We start from the raw sequence: 16,054 nt of genomic DNA, 5'->3' as shown, positions 1-16,054 counted from the left end.
TGGGAAAGCGCAGGGTAAATTTATTGGTTCTTCAATTCTATATAATTAATTGCATGGAATAGTGAGCAAAAGGCAAATTATACAAGCATATGCTTCTCATATCCAGTATGGCGTCAGACTTGATGATCTCAGAGAGCCTTAGGGTGCTGCCATACTAGGTTTCTTGTCTTTTTTTTTTTTTGTCTTTTTATTAAATTTTTTGGTCCATGGAACCGATCGTGACAGTGTCACAACTGGCAGAGATTGATGTATATTATGGTTATTAGAAGGAATATAGCCTTTATGGTACATACGTAATAAATAATTGATCACGGAGAGCTCCATCTCTAGGACCCTACAGATCCTGGTCCTTCACGGCCAAAGTTACAGAAATAACCAAGCATGATGTGCTACACTGCTTTTGTTATTCCCATGGAAAGAGCATTACAGAAACAATGTAGCCCTTTGTTTCCATGGCTTCCATATATGAATGGCTGAAATGGGAATACCTTTAAAGTCTATGGGAGATGAAGAAACAGCCAAGTGGACACACTGACATGTTTCTGTATCTCTTAGGCCCCTTTCACACGAGCGAGAATTCCGTGAGGGTGCAATGCGTGAGGTGAACGCATTGGACCCCCACTGAATCCGGACCCATTCACTTCAGTGGGGCTGTGCAGATGAACAGTGATTTTCACTCATCACTTGTGCGTTGTGTGGAAATTGCAGCATGTTCTATATTTCACGCAACGCAGGCCCCATAGAAATGAATGGGTCTGCGTTAAAATCGCAAGCATCCGCTAGCAAGTCCGAATGCTGTGTGATTTTCATGCATGGTTGCTAGGAGGTGATAGGGATGAGCAACCCCGGACCCCATTAAAGTATATTCACTGTATTATTTTCCCTTATAACATGGTTATAAGGGAAAATAATAGCATTCTTAATACAGAATGCTTACTAAAATGTGGATTGAGGGATTAAAAAAATAAAATAATTTACTCACCTCATCCACTTGATCGCGCAGCCGGCATCGTTCTTCTTTTAGGACCTGCAAAAGGACGTTATCGCGCTCACCATGTGGTAACGTCAGTGCAGGTCCTGCTAAGTGAAGAAAGAAGGATCTTCATCATTTAGCAGGACCTGCACTGACGTTACCACGCTCACCACGTGGTGAGTGCGATTACGTCATCAAAGGTCCTTTTGCAGGTCCTGAAAGAAGAAGCAAGAAGACGATGCTGGCTGCGCAATCAAGTGAATGAGGTGAGTTAATTTTTTCTATTTTATAATCCCTCAATCCACATTTTAGTAAGCATTCTGTATTATTAAGAATGCTATTATTTTCCCTTATAACCATGTTACAGGGAGTGCAGAATTATTAGGCAAGTTGTATTTTTGAGGATTAATTTTATTATTGAACAACAACCATGTTCTCAATGAACCCAAAAAACTCATTAATATCAAAGCTGAATATTTTTGGAAGCAGTTTTTAGTTTGTTTTTAGTTTTAGCTATTTTAGGGGGATATCTGTGTGTGCAGGTGACTATTACTGTGCATAATTATTAGGCAACTTAACAAAAAACAAATATATACCCATTTCAATTATTTATTTTTACCAGTGAAACCAATATAACATCTCAACATTCACAAATATACATTTCTGACATTCAAAAACAAAACAAAAACAAATCAGTGACCAATATAGCCACCTTTCTTTGCAAGGACACTCAAAAGCCTGCCATCCATGGATTCTGTCAGTGTTTTGATCTGTTCACCATCAACATTGCGTGCAGCAGCAACCACAGCCTCCCAGACACTGTTCAGAGAGGTGGACTGTTTTCCCTCCTTGTAAATCTCACATTTGATGATGGACCACAGGTTCTCAATGGGGTTCAGATCAGGTGAACAAGGAGGCCATGTCATTAGATTTTCTTATTTTATACCCTTTCTTGCCAGCCACGTTGTGGAGTACTTGGACGCGTGTGATGGAGCATTGTCCTGCATGAAAATCATGTTTTTCTTACCTTGCAGACTTCTTCCTGTACCACTGCTTGAAGAAGGTGTCTTCCAGAAACTGGCAGTAGGACTGGGAGTTGAGCTTGACTCCATCCTCAACCCAAAAAGGCCCCACAAGCTCATCTTTGATGATACCAGCCCAAACCAGTACTCCACCTCCACCTTGCTGGCGTCTGAGTCGGACTGGAGCTCTCTGCCCTTTACCAATCCAGCCATCTGGCCCATCAACTCACTCTCATTTCATCAGTCCATAAAACCTTAGAAAAATCAGTCTTGAGATATTTCTTGGCCCAGTCTTGACGTTTCAGCTTGTGTGTCTTGTTCAGTGGTGGTCGTCTTTCAGCCTTTCTTACCTTGGCCATGTCTCTGAGTATTGCACACCTTGTGCTTTTGGGCACTCCAGTGATGTTGCAGCTCTGAAATATGGCCAAACTGGTGGCAAGTGGCATCTTGGCAGCTGCACGCTTGACTTTTCTCAGTTCATGGGCAGTTATTTTGCGCCTTGGTTTTTCCACACGCTTCTTGCGACCCTGTTGACTATTTTGAATGAAACGCTTGATTGTTCGATGATCACGCTTCAGAAGCTTTGCAATTTTAAGAGTGCTGCATCCCTCTGCAAGATATCTCACTATTTTTGACTTTTCTGAGCCTGTCAAGTCCTTCTTTTGACCCATTTTGCCAAAGGAAAGGAAGTTGCCTAATAATTATGCACACCTGATATAGGGTGTTGATGTCATTAGACCACACCCCTTCTCATTACAGAGATGCACATCACCTAATATGCTTAATTGGTAGTAGGCTTTCGAGCCTATACAGCTTGGAGTAAGACAACATGCATAAAGAGGATGATGTGGTCAAAATACTCATTTGCCTAATAATTCTGCACGTAGTGTATAAGGGAAAATGATAAAATAAATAGAACACCTAACCCAAACCCGAACTTCAGTTAAGAAGTTCGGGTCTGGGTACCACATTCAGTATTTTTCACGCGCATGCAAAACGCATTGCACAGAAAAACTGAACATCGTAACGCAATCACAATGCACGCGCAACGCATCCGGAGCCAATCCGTGATGCCCGTGTGATAGAGGGGCGTGGAGAGTGGCCAGGCATGAACAACAGTCTCTTTACTCAGAATGGGAGACCTGTATCCTCAGTTTTAGGGTCAGTGGGGGGTCACCAGGCAAAATGTTCAGAAAGAACAGTACGAAAAGAAAGAGTATATATCTGCAAACACAGCAACTAGAGGGCACGTTTCTAAGATGCAGTTCAGTCGTCAGGTCCTGTCCTGTCCTGTAACATTCAAGAGGTTTTCCAGCTAAATATTTTTATTTTTGCCTGTGTGACAATACTTGGTGCACTCACGTTAAGCACCTGTGTCATTCTGTAATTTTACTGGCAATCAGATGACTGCATCAGTGCCACCTCTTGATTGGTCATCATGGGTAAATACCCTCAGTTGTCTACATCAGCGGTCCCCAACTGCTGGGCCGCGGTCCAGGACTGGGCCCTGGAAGATTGTTTGCCGGGCCGCGGCAATCAGGGCTGTCTTAAACGCAGTACTAATGAAGCGCTTCCATTCGGCATGTGGCATCTTTGTGTGTATATTATGAGGTAACCATCTGTCACACCAGTAAGTGAATACATCTAAGGCACTTTTTAGCAGTTAATGATTGTATATAATTAGTTAGATTATAATCAAATATCCACATGACAGGTTCCCTTTAAGTTGCTGGTTTGTGATGTGATCATGGTAGAGGAGTGGTAAGGCTGGTTAAAAAAAATTAAAAAAAAAGACCCTGGGGCAAGGATCGGATACACCCCTTTAAGTCAACACTAGAGCACTATCGTCATGTGACTAGCAGTATCAAATTTTGTATGCAATTGCTGTTACAGCCATCCTATTGTAAGTGCTGGACTGTCAAGCAATTCATGGATGGCCAAAGAAGAAAAGTAGATAAATAATATTTGTGAGGGATCAGTGAACACGACCCAAAAACAAAGTGCCAATACCAAATATGCTACAGTATGTTTTTATGAGATGATTTTTATCCTTCATCCCAATCTTCTGGTTCACGAGCTGCGGCTACTTGTGGTCATACAGCACAACCTACTGAGGCTGAGAGCTCAGAAGAGCCTGAATTCACTTTAAAGGCTGCCCATGATCAGCTAATGTCCGCCATATCATCATGTCAAACCTCACTTACCAGCAAGATAGACGAGGTGAGTGGACCTGGGCTTGCTGAGGCAACAATTGAGGGAGCGAGTTCGCCATACTGAGGACAGAGTCTCTGCCCTGGAAGATCTCACATGGCCCCTGACAGTAAGGGTACAAGATATGGAGAGCTCAGTTAATCTATGGAAACAGAAGTGTGACAAGCCATAAGAAAAAAATGCCGGAGAGGGCAAAAGGCTCGGTCGGACCCAGCTACATTTATTGAGCACTGGATTAAATCCACATTCCCTGATGCCGCTTATACTGTGGAGAGAGCCCACCATGTACCTGCCCGGCCTCCACCACTGGTTGCTCCACCTAGACCTCTCTTGGCGCGAGTGCTGAATTGGAGGGACAGGGATCTTATACTCAGCCAGGCAAGGAACAAACATATGAAAGCGAGAATATATAGCTGTTTCCTGATTTCTCAGCAGAGCTTCAAAAGAAACGTGCTACCTTCACATCTGTAAAAAGGCGCTTAAGAGAACTGACTTTATACTAAATGGCATACCCTGCGCGCCTTCGTGTGGTTGATGGCAGGAAATCAATCTTTTTTACAGAACCAAAAGAAGCAGAAGAGTGGGTGTCCAGGAGACCGGGTCATGCACCGCCTAAATAAAGATCATCGGGACTCTGAGGTTTCTTCTGTTTATTGCATCTCAAGGGGGATACATCTGAAACGGGGCTGGTCGGCTAATCTTTAAGGTTCACATCTAGGACCGCTGATATCGTACTTTGTTTCTGAACATGTCTGTCTGGTATAATAACCCCTAGTTAACTTCAGTAGGTTATTATTGCCTATTATTATGTCCATTGTAATTGTTGATTGCCACATATAAAAGCAACGGGAGACCGGGCAACTACCTGCATGAGTACTGCAATTTGTTACACCATGCAGGTCCCCGACCACGAAGCAAGATGGCGTACCTTGTATTCAGCACATTCGGGTTTGGTTATCTGTTATGTTATATGTTGTTTTTCTTTTGAAAGTATATGGTACTACACTTCTAGATGCAAACTTGCTATGAGCACACTACAGGGAACAAGACCGTAGGGAGGCGCGGCTCTCCCGACTTCTTTTTGTATTTTTTAGCAGGCCAATTTAGATATTTGGCAACCTGGCTATCACAGTCAGAACTACCCAATGCAGAATACTAATTACAGGATTACTTGCACTTAACTACTGTGGCCAGTGTTGGAAAGTATACATTTATTCCCCAGACGCACCCTTCTATTACATCTCAGATATTATACTATTATTGGATAACCCCATGTTTTCACATCTAATGGCACATGAAGGGGCAGATATATGGAGGCAACATGGAATAATTACTTTGAGGGATTTGTATGTTGGGGGTGTTTTGTGCTCATTCACTCAACTGCAAGAGAATTTCGGAATTCCACGTACCCTCTTTTTCAGGTACCTGCTGGGGAGGCATGCCCTCCATGCACAGTTTCAGAACACCAGACGTGCTATTTTGACATACCCATTATTAGGGATATAAAACACTCAAGGCCCCAAGGGCAATATATCAGTTCTATACACGCATCCCTGAGTAACCGAATGACTCTGAACCCGCTAGTCCTTGAAAGTAAGTGGAGGAATTCTATACCACAACTGACAGCAGAAGAATGGCAAGAGGCACTGGTGGAGGCTCCCACGAGAGTCTGACCCTCAATAAATAGGTTAATACAACTCTTTATATTTCGTAGAAGCTACCTCACTCCTACCAGATTACATAAAATGGGTTGAATTCCACATAACAGATGTCACAGGTGTTCACAAGTAACTGCAGATTTCTGGCACATGATATGGGAGTGTAGTTACCTGCAGTATATTTGGAGGGAGGTCACCGCGGTTCTCTGAACTATGGTTCCCAACTCCTGTACCAATGTGTCCTAGGATGTGTATTTTGGGGATAATGGATGAGGAGATATGGTCACATCACAATATAATATTTCTGGGAGAGACTCTGTTTCTTGCTGGAAAAGCAATAGTAATCAGATGGATGGCAGACAGACCACCTACTTTGGGACAATGGAAGTCCCTAGTGACTCAAATTATTTCTATTGAAAATATAGTTTTTAAAATAGGGGGTGTCCACAAAAACTTCAGAAGGTGTGGGGAGAATGGTGTCCATCTTCATTGACGTTGTCAAATAACCATATGCATTCCACTGGGACGTCCGTGTAATAGAACACATTATATTCATAGAGAAATTCTCACAACCTGAAACCATGTCTTTATTGCTAACAGTACATGTAAATGTGAGACCTAAATATATAAGCCAGTATGAATTGTATTTTTACTTTGATATGTAACAAGTCACTTGTTTATTATATGCTCTCGGATGAATGTCTATGTAGCATACCTAATTGTTAAACTTTAAAAAAACGAGTAAAAAAAAATTGCCATGTTGGCACATTGCGATAAATAAGCGGGTTGCAGTTTGGGCACTCGGTCTCTTAAAGGTTCGCCATCACTGACCTATACTCTGGATCCCCCGCTGATCAGCTGTTTGGAAAGGTCAGTGCTTCTGTGACGCCACATTCATCGTTCACATGGCGTAGTAGCAGTTCAGTCCCATTCACGTGAATGGGGCTGAGCTGCAATACCAAGCACAGCCACTTAACAATATACGGCGCTGTGCTTGGTATGCTGCGAGAAGGCAGAGGCTTTGACTGGATTCATCAAACAGCTGATCGTCAGGACTCCGAGGTGTCAGACCCCTTTGCTAATCAGATACTGATGATAGGTTATCAGTATAAAAATAAAAGGGGGAAGGAGATAGACTGGCATAAAAAAAAAATTAAAAATTATTCCCCCAACCACTTATTCCGATATTTCCTGGGTCCCACTCCAATCTATACCTTCTGGTTCCTCTCAACCTGGAAATCACTCTTCGGTCTGTGATTGGCTGAATGGTAATTTTTCCATGTCGAGAGAGACCAGGAAAATAGGGAGATCTGTAGGACCCCAGGAAGCATCCGAATTGGAGTGATGGAGGATAAGTGAGATTTTTTTTTTCTTTCTTTAACTGCCAGACAACTCCTTTAATAACTGTATCAGTTGGAGAAAAATACATGTATTTATGTTGTTTTCCTGAATTCTAGCTAACAGTTTGTGTTTGTTGCAGCTGCTGGGATGTACATAAAGAGCAGTGAAGCACTGAATATCATAGCTAATGCCATACATGCCAACCATGACAGTGGAGTGGCTGTATTTCAAAGCACCCAGCTTGTCCGCGTTGGCAATAACAGCATCTCCTGTAATAGACTGAGCGGTGTTCATGTGGAAACAGGCTGCAGGGTGGAGTTACGGGGAAATGGCATCTATGACAACAGAAGTCACGGCATTGTCTCCAAGGGAGATGGGACCATCATAGAGAATGACATTATAGGAAACCGAGGTTGTGGCTTACAGCTCGTACAGACTGCAGACATGAAGGTACACTGCGAGACCAGCAAAAAAAAAGTAAAATCCCCCTGCCCTCATCGTTGTGGTGTCTCCACATTCTGTTTACCGTTCACATATTTGGTTAGCTGTGTTCATTTTGACTTTTAAAAAAGTCACAATCTCACTCTAGTAGAGGGCAACTGGAGTGGCAATTCTAGACAAAAGTGTATTGTTTGTATATGCGGCAAATTTATCAAACATATGACATTTGATAAAACTAGTGTAAAGTACTCCAATGCAGACTCGAGCACAGTGGACTTTACTGTAAGGCTCCATTCACACGTCCGCAAGTGTGGTCCGCAATTATGCAGAACGGGTGCGGACCCATTCATTCTCTATGGGGATGGAATGGATTCGGAGAGCACACTATGTGCTCTCCGCATCCGCATTTCCGGAGTGCGGCCTCGATCTTCCAGCTCCGCAAGAAAATAGAGTATGTCCTATTCTTGTCCACAATTGCGGACAAGAATAGGCAGTTCTATGGGGGGGGGTGCCGGCCGGGTGTATTGCGGATCCACAATACACTACGGACGTGTGAATGGACCAATACTCTCCCCCGCCCGCTTCGGGCACCTCCAAATAAGTGAAATTGTGATGCAGAAAACTTCTGCGACTGAAAATCAATTGCATTCATTTGCATCACCAACCGTATGGATTTTTGCAAGCTGCATTCAGACGAATCTTAACAGATTTTCAGTCGCGGACATTTCTACAACAAAATCTGCTGCGTGTGAAGACATCCCTAGGGTATGTCCACAGGTGATGGAAAATACAGTGGAAAATAACAGCAAAAACAAAACATGTTAATACATGCTGCAGATTTCAAATCCGCATCTCCAGTCCGTTTACACAGCATTTTTTTTATACAGCCTGTGAATGAGATTTCTTAAAATCTTATCCACTTTGCTGGTTCTGTGCAACTCTGAGGATTTGGTGCATGAAAATCCATGATGCCAAGTCCACAGTGTATCCGCCATGTGTGAACATACCCTAAAGCTGGGGTGGGCGACCTGCGGCACTCCAGCTGTTGTGAAACTACAATTCCCAGCATGCTCCATTTATTTCTATGAGAGCTCTGAGAAGAGTGGAGCAAGTTTGCATGCTGGGAGTTGTAGTTTCACAACAGCTGGAGTACCACAGGTTGTCCACCCCTGCAAAAGGGAACTTGTCATCAAGATATTCCATATTTAACTATGTACATTACCTTATCATTTCAAGCCCTTGTTCTGGTTTTGTGCTTCATGTTTGCAGAGAATATCAGTTTTATTCGCCGCTCTTGCCGTGTGCTAGTGAGAGCTTTCAAGTAACGGAGGCTGACTCTTGCATCGTCCAAGTCATGGTCACAGCTCCCTAAGGCTCCATTCACACGTCCGTGGTGTGTTGCGGATCCGCAAAACACCCGCCCAGCACCCCTATAGAATGCTGCGGACAAGAATAGGACATGTTCTATCTTTTGCGGAGCTGCGGACCTGAAGATCGGGGCCGCGGTCCGCAAATGCGGATGCTGACAGCACACTGTGTGCTGTCCGCATCCATTCCGTCCCCATGGAAAATGACTGGTCCGCACCCGTTCAGCAAAATTGCGGAACGAATGCGGACCCATTTGCGGACGTGTGAATGGAGCCTAATCCTGCCCCCTGTCCCTTGATGGACGATACAGTGCGGTGGCAACGTCATTCCCTGGTCTCTCCTCCATATCTCGCACACATCTCACTCTTTTTCTTCCAGGGCACTTGAGCAGTGAAGCTGGGTGTACAGCTCCTCACTTCAGCACAAGACAAGGGGGTCAGTGTGCAATTGGAAGGTTTGTCTGCATCCAGAATGAACAGAGGACCAGGAGTGCACTGGTCCCTTGTCTGTCGCATGCTGAAGCTAGGAGCTGTACATCCGGCTTCACTGCGCAGGTGACCTGCAGGAGACATCGTACGCCTGCTTGAGATATGACTTGGAGGATGCAAGAACTTGATTGACACCATCGTAAAGAACATGATTGAAATGATAGGTTAATGCACATGCACAGTTAAATATGAAATATCTGATAGGTTTCCTTTAATGTGTTTTTAGCATATGTTTGGGTGATATGTGTCAGTATACTTTTGCCTCAGCACAGTTGATGATACTGTTCCCTAGCAGCATAGCCTATAATACAGGTGTTTGTATCTGTGCACACATAATGCCAGAGCACAGTCTGTTCTTCTGGGCAGGTATCTAGCAATGAGCGGAATGTGTAGATGCTTCAGGCATGCCACTCTACGATTTAGGCTTTATTCACACAGTCAGTGATCGGTCAGTTATTTCCATCAGGAGTCAAAACCAGGTGCGGCTCTAAACACAGAACAGGTGCAGATCTTTCCCTTATACCTTATGTCTGTGGAGGCTCCAATCCTGGTTTTGGCTCACTGATGGAAATCTCTGACCAGAGCACTGATGTGTGAATGAGGCTTTAGAAGTATTTTTTTTTTTCTGGTCTAACGTTTTGTGCCATCCAGGATAGTATATTCAAGCTACTGCAGCTAGACTAGGAAGACACATGGATATCAACTTGAGGCCACTTTCACATGGTCAGTATGTTTCATCAGTATTGGTAAGCCAAAACCAGGAGTGAGTCAAGAACATGGAAGAAGTGCAAATCTTTCCATTAAGGGTACATTCACACGACTGTATGTATTTTGGGGTGAGTGTTGCATCCATTTTTTTGCAGATCCATTGTAACAATGTCTACTCATGTTCTATTTCTTTGCGGGGCTACGGAACGGACATACAGATGTGGACAGCACAGTCTACTGTCCGCAGACTAAACACAGTCGTGTAAATGGGGCCTAAACTTTTTTTTCTGTCTTGTAGCTTCCACTACTGGTTCTCGCATACAGATATTGATGCAAAATACTGACCATGTGAAAGTGGTCTTAGTTGCACATCATGCAGATGTCCTATATAATAAATCTTTGCTCATCATTTCTTGTAGCTTTACAATGCCAAAGGGTATATTCACATGTAGCAGTTATGGTGCAGATTTTCTGTTGCGGTATTGCATGCAGAAAATCCATATCAAAAACCCTTGAGATTTCGGTCTCATGTGAACATATCCTAAAGGTTTTGACCAGTTATTAATGCAGTTTGACTCTATATTTAGGTGACCAGAAATAGGATTCAGTCTCTTCATGACTATGGCATTGCTCTTCTTGATCAAACCAAAAGCCTTGTACAGGAAAACATCATATTTCAAGGAAAATCAGGACAAAACATCTTGCAACAGTTATCTAACAATGAAGACTGCATTGTTCAGCATAATAAACTACTCACTTACAAGAAAAAGTAAGTGGTAATGTATTAGTGTAGCATTTTTTTTTTATAGACGTGAAGGCTCATCAGAGATCGGCAATTTAGTTCCTTCATTTTGAGGATTGGTGGAGACACAGCAATTTCAACCTGCATAGCAAATGCTCATAGCCAACTGCTAACAAGGAAAAAGCTAAGGTGACCCTTTGATCGGGAACATGGGTGTCATAGAGTTCAGACTCCCATTAAAGAGGTTGTCCTCAGGATAGGTCATCATTATCAGATTGGCGGGGGTCTGACTCCCGCCGACCAGCAGTTTGAGGAGACGGCGCGCGCAGTGTGCATGTGCAGTCTCCCTTCCTGCACGCTGCTGTATGTCTATGGAACAGGAAGAGAGATGGCACGTGCGCACTGTGCGTGCCGTCTCCTCAAACAGCAGATCGGCGGGGGGGGATGCAGGGTGTCGGACCCCTGCCGATCTGATAGTGATGACCTATCCTGATGATGGGTCATCAATAGAAAATGCCCGGAGAACCCCTTTAATCATGATGTTAAAACTTTATTTCAGAGCACTAAAGCATAAATGAGCAACGTTTTGGTACAAAGCTTGACAAAAGCCTGAGTTACAAAATGTTTTATATTTCTGTGCTCTGAAATAAATCTTTAAGACCCCAAGCAAACGTGCCATTCCTGTTCTGGTGCGCACCTTACTTTTTCAAAATATATATATATATTATGGGAATATCCCTTAAAGGGAATCTGGCACCGGTATTTTGTGTATAGAGTTGAGAACATGGGTTGCTATACCCAGTCCCCATAGCTCTTTGTGCTTTTATTGTGTAAAAAAAACTATTTGATACATATGCAAATTAACCTGGGATGAGTCCTGTCCCTGACTCCTCTCACGTACAGGACACATCTCGGGGTAATTTGCATATGTATCAAATCGTTTTTTGGTTTTTTTTACACAATAAAAGCACACAGAGCTATGGAGACTGGGTATTGCGGATGTGCTAGCGGCCATCTAGCAACCCATGTCCTTAGCTCTATACACAAAATCCCGGTGACAGGTTCCCTTTAAGGACATGTCCACTTGGGACTGAAACATTGTGGATTTGTGTATGGCAAATCCAGTGTTTTACAGTACCAGCAAAGTGGATGGAATCTTAAGAGCTCTCACTGACCAGCTGTTGAAAAATCTGCAGCATCAGTTGACCCATCGTGTGGATTTGAAATCCACAGCATGTCCATTTAGGCCTCGTTCACACGTCAGTGAATCCCAAAGAACATGGACAGCACACGTACCCATTGACCCATGTCAGTGGAAAATTCAGAGACATACACCATTTTGGTCTGTGAAGCAGACCAAACATGCCTATTGAAGTGGTTGTGATTAACCACTGACACAACACGGATGGCATTCTTGTTGTGTCAGTGTTTCGAGGACCATTGGTAAGAGATGATCTGGGAATGAATTTTCAGCTGAACAGTGTCTGTGGAATACAGATGATACATGGAGGGCAAAAAACGGACACACGAACCAAACAATGATTCTTCACGGATGGACTTTCCACAGAAATGGAAATGTGAACAAGGCTTTATGCCACAGATTTCACCCTTTGTAATGGTGAAATCTGAAGCAAAATGACAAGTCTGTGTGTAACTCCACTGCAAAATCTGCTGCAGGTTTTCCGGATGCAAAATAATATCCTGTGTGAATATCTGTGCATGATTGTGTTTCAGTAACAAAGTACTTTATTCTTGCAGGACGGATGTTACATGGAAGCTAGAAAATCCACCTGCAAGGCCATATATTGAAGGTTGCACAAGAGTCGTCTCCAGCACTCAGAGTAGTCAAAGGGTTGCTGCTGTCACAACCAGGATTGCGGCAAGAGTGGAAGGGCGCTGTCAAAATAATGGCAGCATCTTCTGTACTATTCTTTGACTTCAACACAATACTTTGTTTACTTCATTGACCCCTGAAAACATGTCCATCATTACAATCTCATCGGTTATTTGAGTTACGGACTTTATACAAGTGTTAGGCCTCATACACACGGCCGTAGTTTCAGTCTGCATTCGATCAGAGTTTTTTGCGGATCGGATGCAGACCCTATTCATCTCAATGGGGCCACAAACAAGGCGGAGAGCACACTGTGCTGTCCGCATGTCTGTTCCGCGGACCAGCAAAAAGCTAGAACATGTCCTATTCTTGTATGTTTTACGGTCAAGAATAGGACTTTTCTCCAGATGCAGCATTCTTACTACTGTTAAAGGGAATGTGTCATAAGAAAAAACCTATTTAAATCACATTTTTATATTCAACATTTTATTTGTGGTTCTTTTTTAAAAAAATTCTTCCATATCACTATCTATATTACAAAAAAATAAATAAAAAATCAAACCTAAAATCGTGCAATCTTCGCACTGGCAAGTAGGTTTAATATAATGTTTTTCTTCTTGTTCTGTACAGGTAACTTTTCAGTAGCCATTATCATCATAGGCAGGATTAGGCTCCATTCACACGTCCGCAAAATGGGTCTGCATCCTTTCCGCAATTTTGCGGAAAGGGTGCGGACCCATTCATTCTCTATGGGGACAGAATGTGCTGTCCGCATCCACATATGCGGATCCGCACTTCCGCATCCGTGCTTCCGTTTCCGCAAAAAAATAGAACATGTCCTATTGTCCGCAATTGCGGACAAGAACAGGCATATTCTATTATGTCGGCAATGTGCGGTCCGCAAAATGCGGAAAGCACATTGCCGCTTTCCGTGTTTTGCGGATCCGTGTATCCGCAAAACACATTGCGGACGTGTGAATACAGCCTTAGAGTGACAGATATCATCTCTATATATACACATTAACACACAAAAAATGCACCCAGAAAAAAAAATGTCATATTGCTGTGAAAATTGGCATGCAGATATGTAATTGATAACAGGTGTGGTTTGATTAGACACTGGGTCTTGCCGCAAGAGGTTGTAAAAGTGCTGCTACTTTTGGCCTATAATAAGGCTCTCAGGGGTTACTTTTGGATAGTGTACCTCTTGGCTACCGATCATTGACTGTTAGATGTGCCTCTACAACGTATTCAAAGACATTTTGCCCAGTTGACAGAGTTTGAGGGGTGCATTATTGCACTGAGAGAAGCAGGATGGTAGTTTCAACTAATTGTCCACCATCTATGCTATTCTGACCTCACGGTGTTGGAAGCATTGGTTATGTGAGGGGATGCACAACGTGGCCAGACCATGAGTAGAGAGGATTTATTTGCGGGGCTACGCATCTGCCAACAAGCACAAACGGCTCCCAGATTTTTGTGGTCCACCATCCAGACACAGGTGGCACCTTTATTACACATTCCTCTCTTTGCCTGGTCCTTTCGAGGCACTTAACAGAAAGAAATTTGGTTGCACGATGCGCAGTACATGTCCTACCGTTGACAACTAGCTGTGTTTGCAGTGTTGTCAGGAATGAGAAACCTGGATTGCTTTGCAATGTAAACATATCCTCTCTAGTGAGGAATCCAGGTTCTCTTTGGGATCCTACCCTTGCTGTGGAGCAACACACATCCCCAACTGCTGGTGTGATGACCTGGGGAGCCATCGCATATGACAGTCAATCACCCCTAGTAGTGATACAAGTGACACCAATAGCTTAGCAATGGACATCCTGCCACCACATGTGTTGTCTCTCATATCAGTGCCTCCAACTGCCATTTTATGGGACACCAACTTTAGAAACCTATGAGTATGCAGGATCTACAGGCCCAGCGGTAACATCTGTGGATAAATGTGCCACAGGATACCATATGGAACCTGTATGCCTCCATGCCCAACTGTATCTCTTCTTGTATCCAGGATAGAGGTAGTCCAACAGGGTACTAGAGCCTCCTTTCAGTTGTACATTTTTCCCCGATAAACTTATCATTTTGCTCTAATATTGTAATCATTTACATATATCATTTCATTCACACTTTCTTTTATGGGTGTAGAATCCCATACCATTCACAATAACTGATATCATAGCTTATCTACTTGCTCCTGACCTCTGCCTAAAAAAATCTCCAATAAAAGTCTATGAGGTCCCTTCCTGTTCATAGTGTCTGTGGCTGCTCTCAAAGAACAGGAAGTCTTGAAACATTTAAGGTAGGGGTGCATCGAAATGAAAAATCTGGTCCGAAACCGAAAATTCAGGATGCCCTTGACCGAAAACCGAAACTGCCTTTTTGCCCAAATACTTTTAAAATACTTTTTTTAAGTAAAAAAAAAAGGAAAGTGAATTAAAATATAAAGTTAAACAGATACATAGATATTATACACACAATGCCACCCAAAGTGGTTATTTTAAAAAAGTCACTCTCCCCCCCCCCCCCTCCCTTGTCACTCTCCCCCCCTCCCTCCCTTGTCACTCTCCCCCCCTCCCTCCCTTGTCACTCTCCCCCCCCTCCCTCCCTTGTCACTCTCCCCCCCTCCCTCCCTTGTCACTCTCCCCCCCTCCCTCCCTTGTCACTCTCCCCCCCTCCCTCCCTTGTCACTCTCCCCCCCCTCCCTCCCTTGTCACTCTCATTCTACCCCCTCCCTTGTCACTCTCATTTTACACCCCCCCCCTTGTCACACTCATTTTACATAATTTCGGTGCACCCCTAATTTAAGGCCTAGTGTCCAGTGTGAAAATTGCACTAAAGTCAGTAAAATTCTAAAAACATTTCACATTAAAACATTAATTAAACTATAGGTCATTTTCTGATGACACATCCCCTGTAAATTACTAATTGCATTATTTGTCTGAAGGCATTAATAAGAACAGCTGGATTTGGATACAACATTATTATCATTATGGACCCTTTGTATAATGAAGTTAAATAGTACATAACATTGTGTTGGAAGATGTCCATCACTCAAAATGTTAAACCAAGGTGGACATTTATTAAGACTGGCGTTTTCCACACCGGTGCAGGCTGCTACATAAGTTTGGCACTTCATCCAGCAGGTCGTGCAACAGACTTAAAGGGCTTCTGTCACCCCACTACAGTCATATTATTATTATTTTTTGGGCTAGTTAAATTCCTTATACTGCGATATATGAATATATAATGGTGTTATTTA

The 16,054-nt window shown here is 43.2% G+C and overlaps 1 protein-coding gene across 1 annotated transcript in view; it reads left to right on the top strand.

Moving 5' to 3' along the window:
• FBXO10 (F-box protein 10) overlaps positions 1-13,432 on the top strand; it is a 74,468-nt gene extending 61,036 nt beyond the window's left edge. Inside the window, exons 9-11 of the mRNA XM_044285845.1 lie at positions 7,345-7,655; positions 10,798-10,979; positions 12,711-13,432. Coding sequence (XP_044141780.1) covers positions 7,345-7,655; positions 10,798-10,979; positions 12,711-12,888 — 671 coding nt within the window. The 3' untranslated portion in view covers positions 12,889-13,432. The remainder of the gene's footprint in view (positions 1-7,344; positions 7,656-10,797; positions 10,980-12,710) is intronic.
• Positions 13,433-16,054: the final 2,622 nt, after the last annotated feature.

This window comes from Bufo gargarizans, chromosome 1, assembly GCF_014858855.1.
Source record: "Bufo gargarizans isolate SCDJY-AF-19 chromosome 1, ASM1485885v1, whole genome shotgun sequence".
NCBI lineage: Eukaryota > Metazoa > Chordata > Amphibia > Anura > Bufonidae > Bufo > Bufo gargarizans.
The sequence above is the reverse complement of the archived record's forward strand: the minus strand, read 5'-3'. Positions and strand labels throughout refer to the sequence as shown.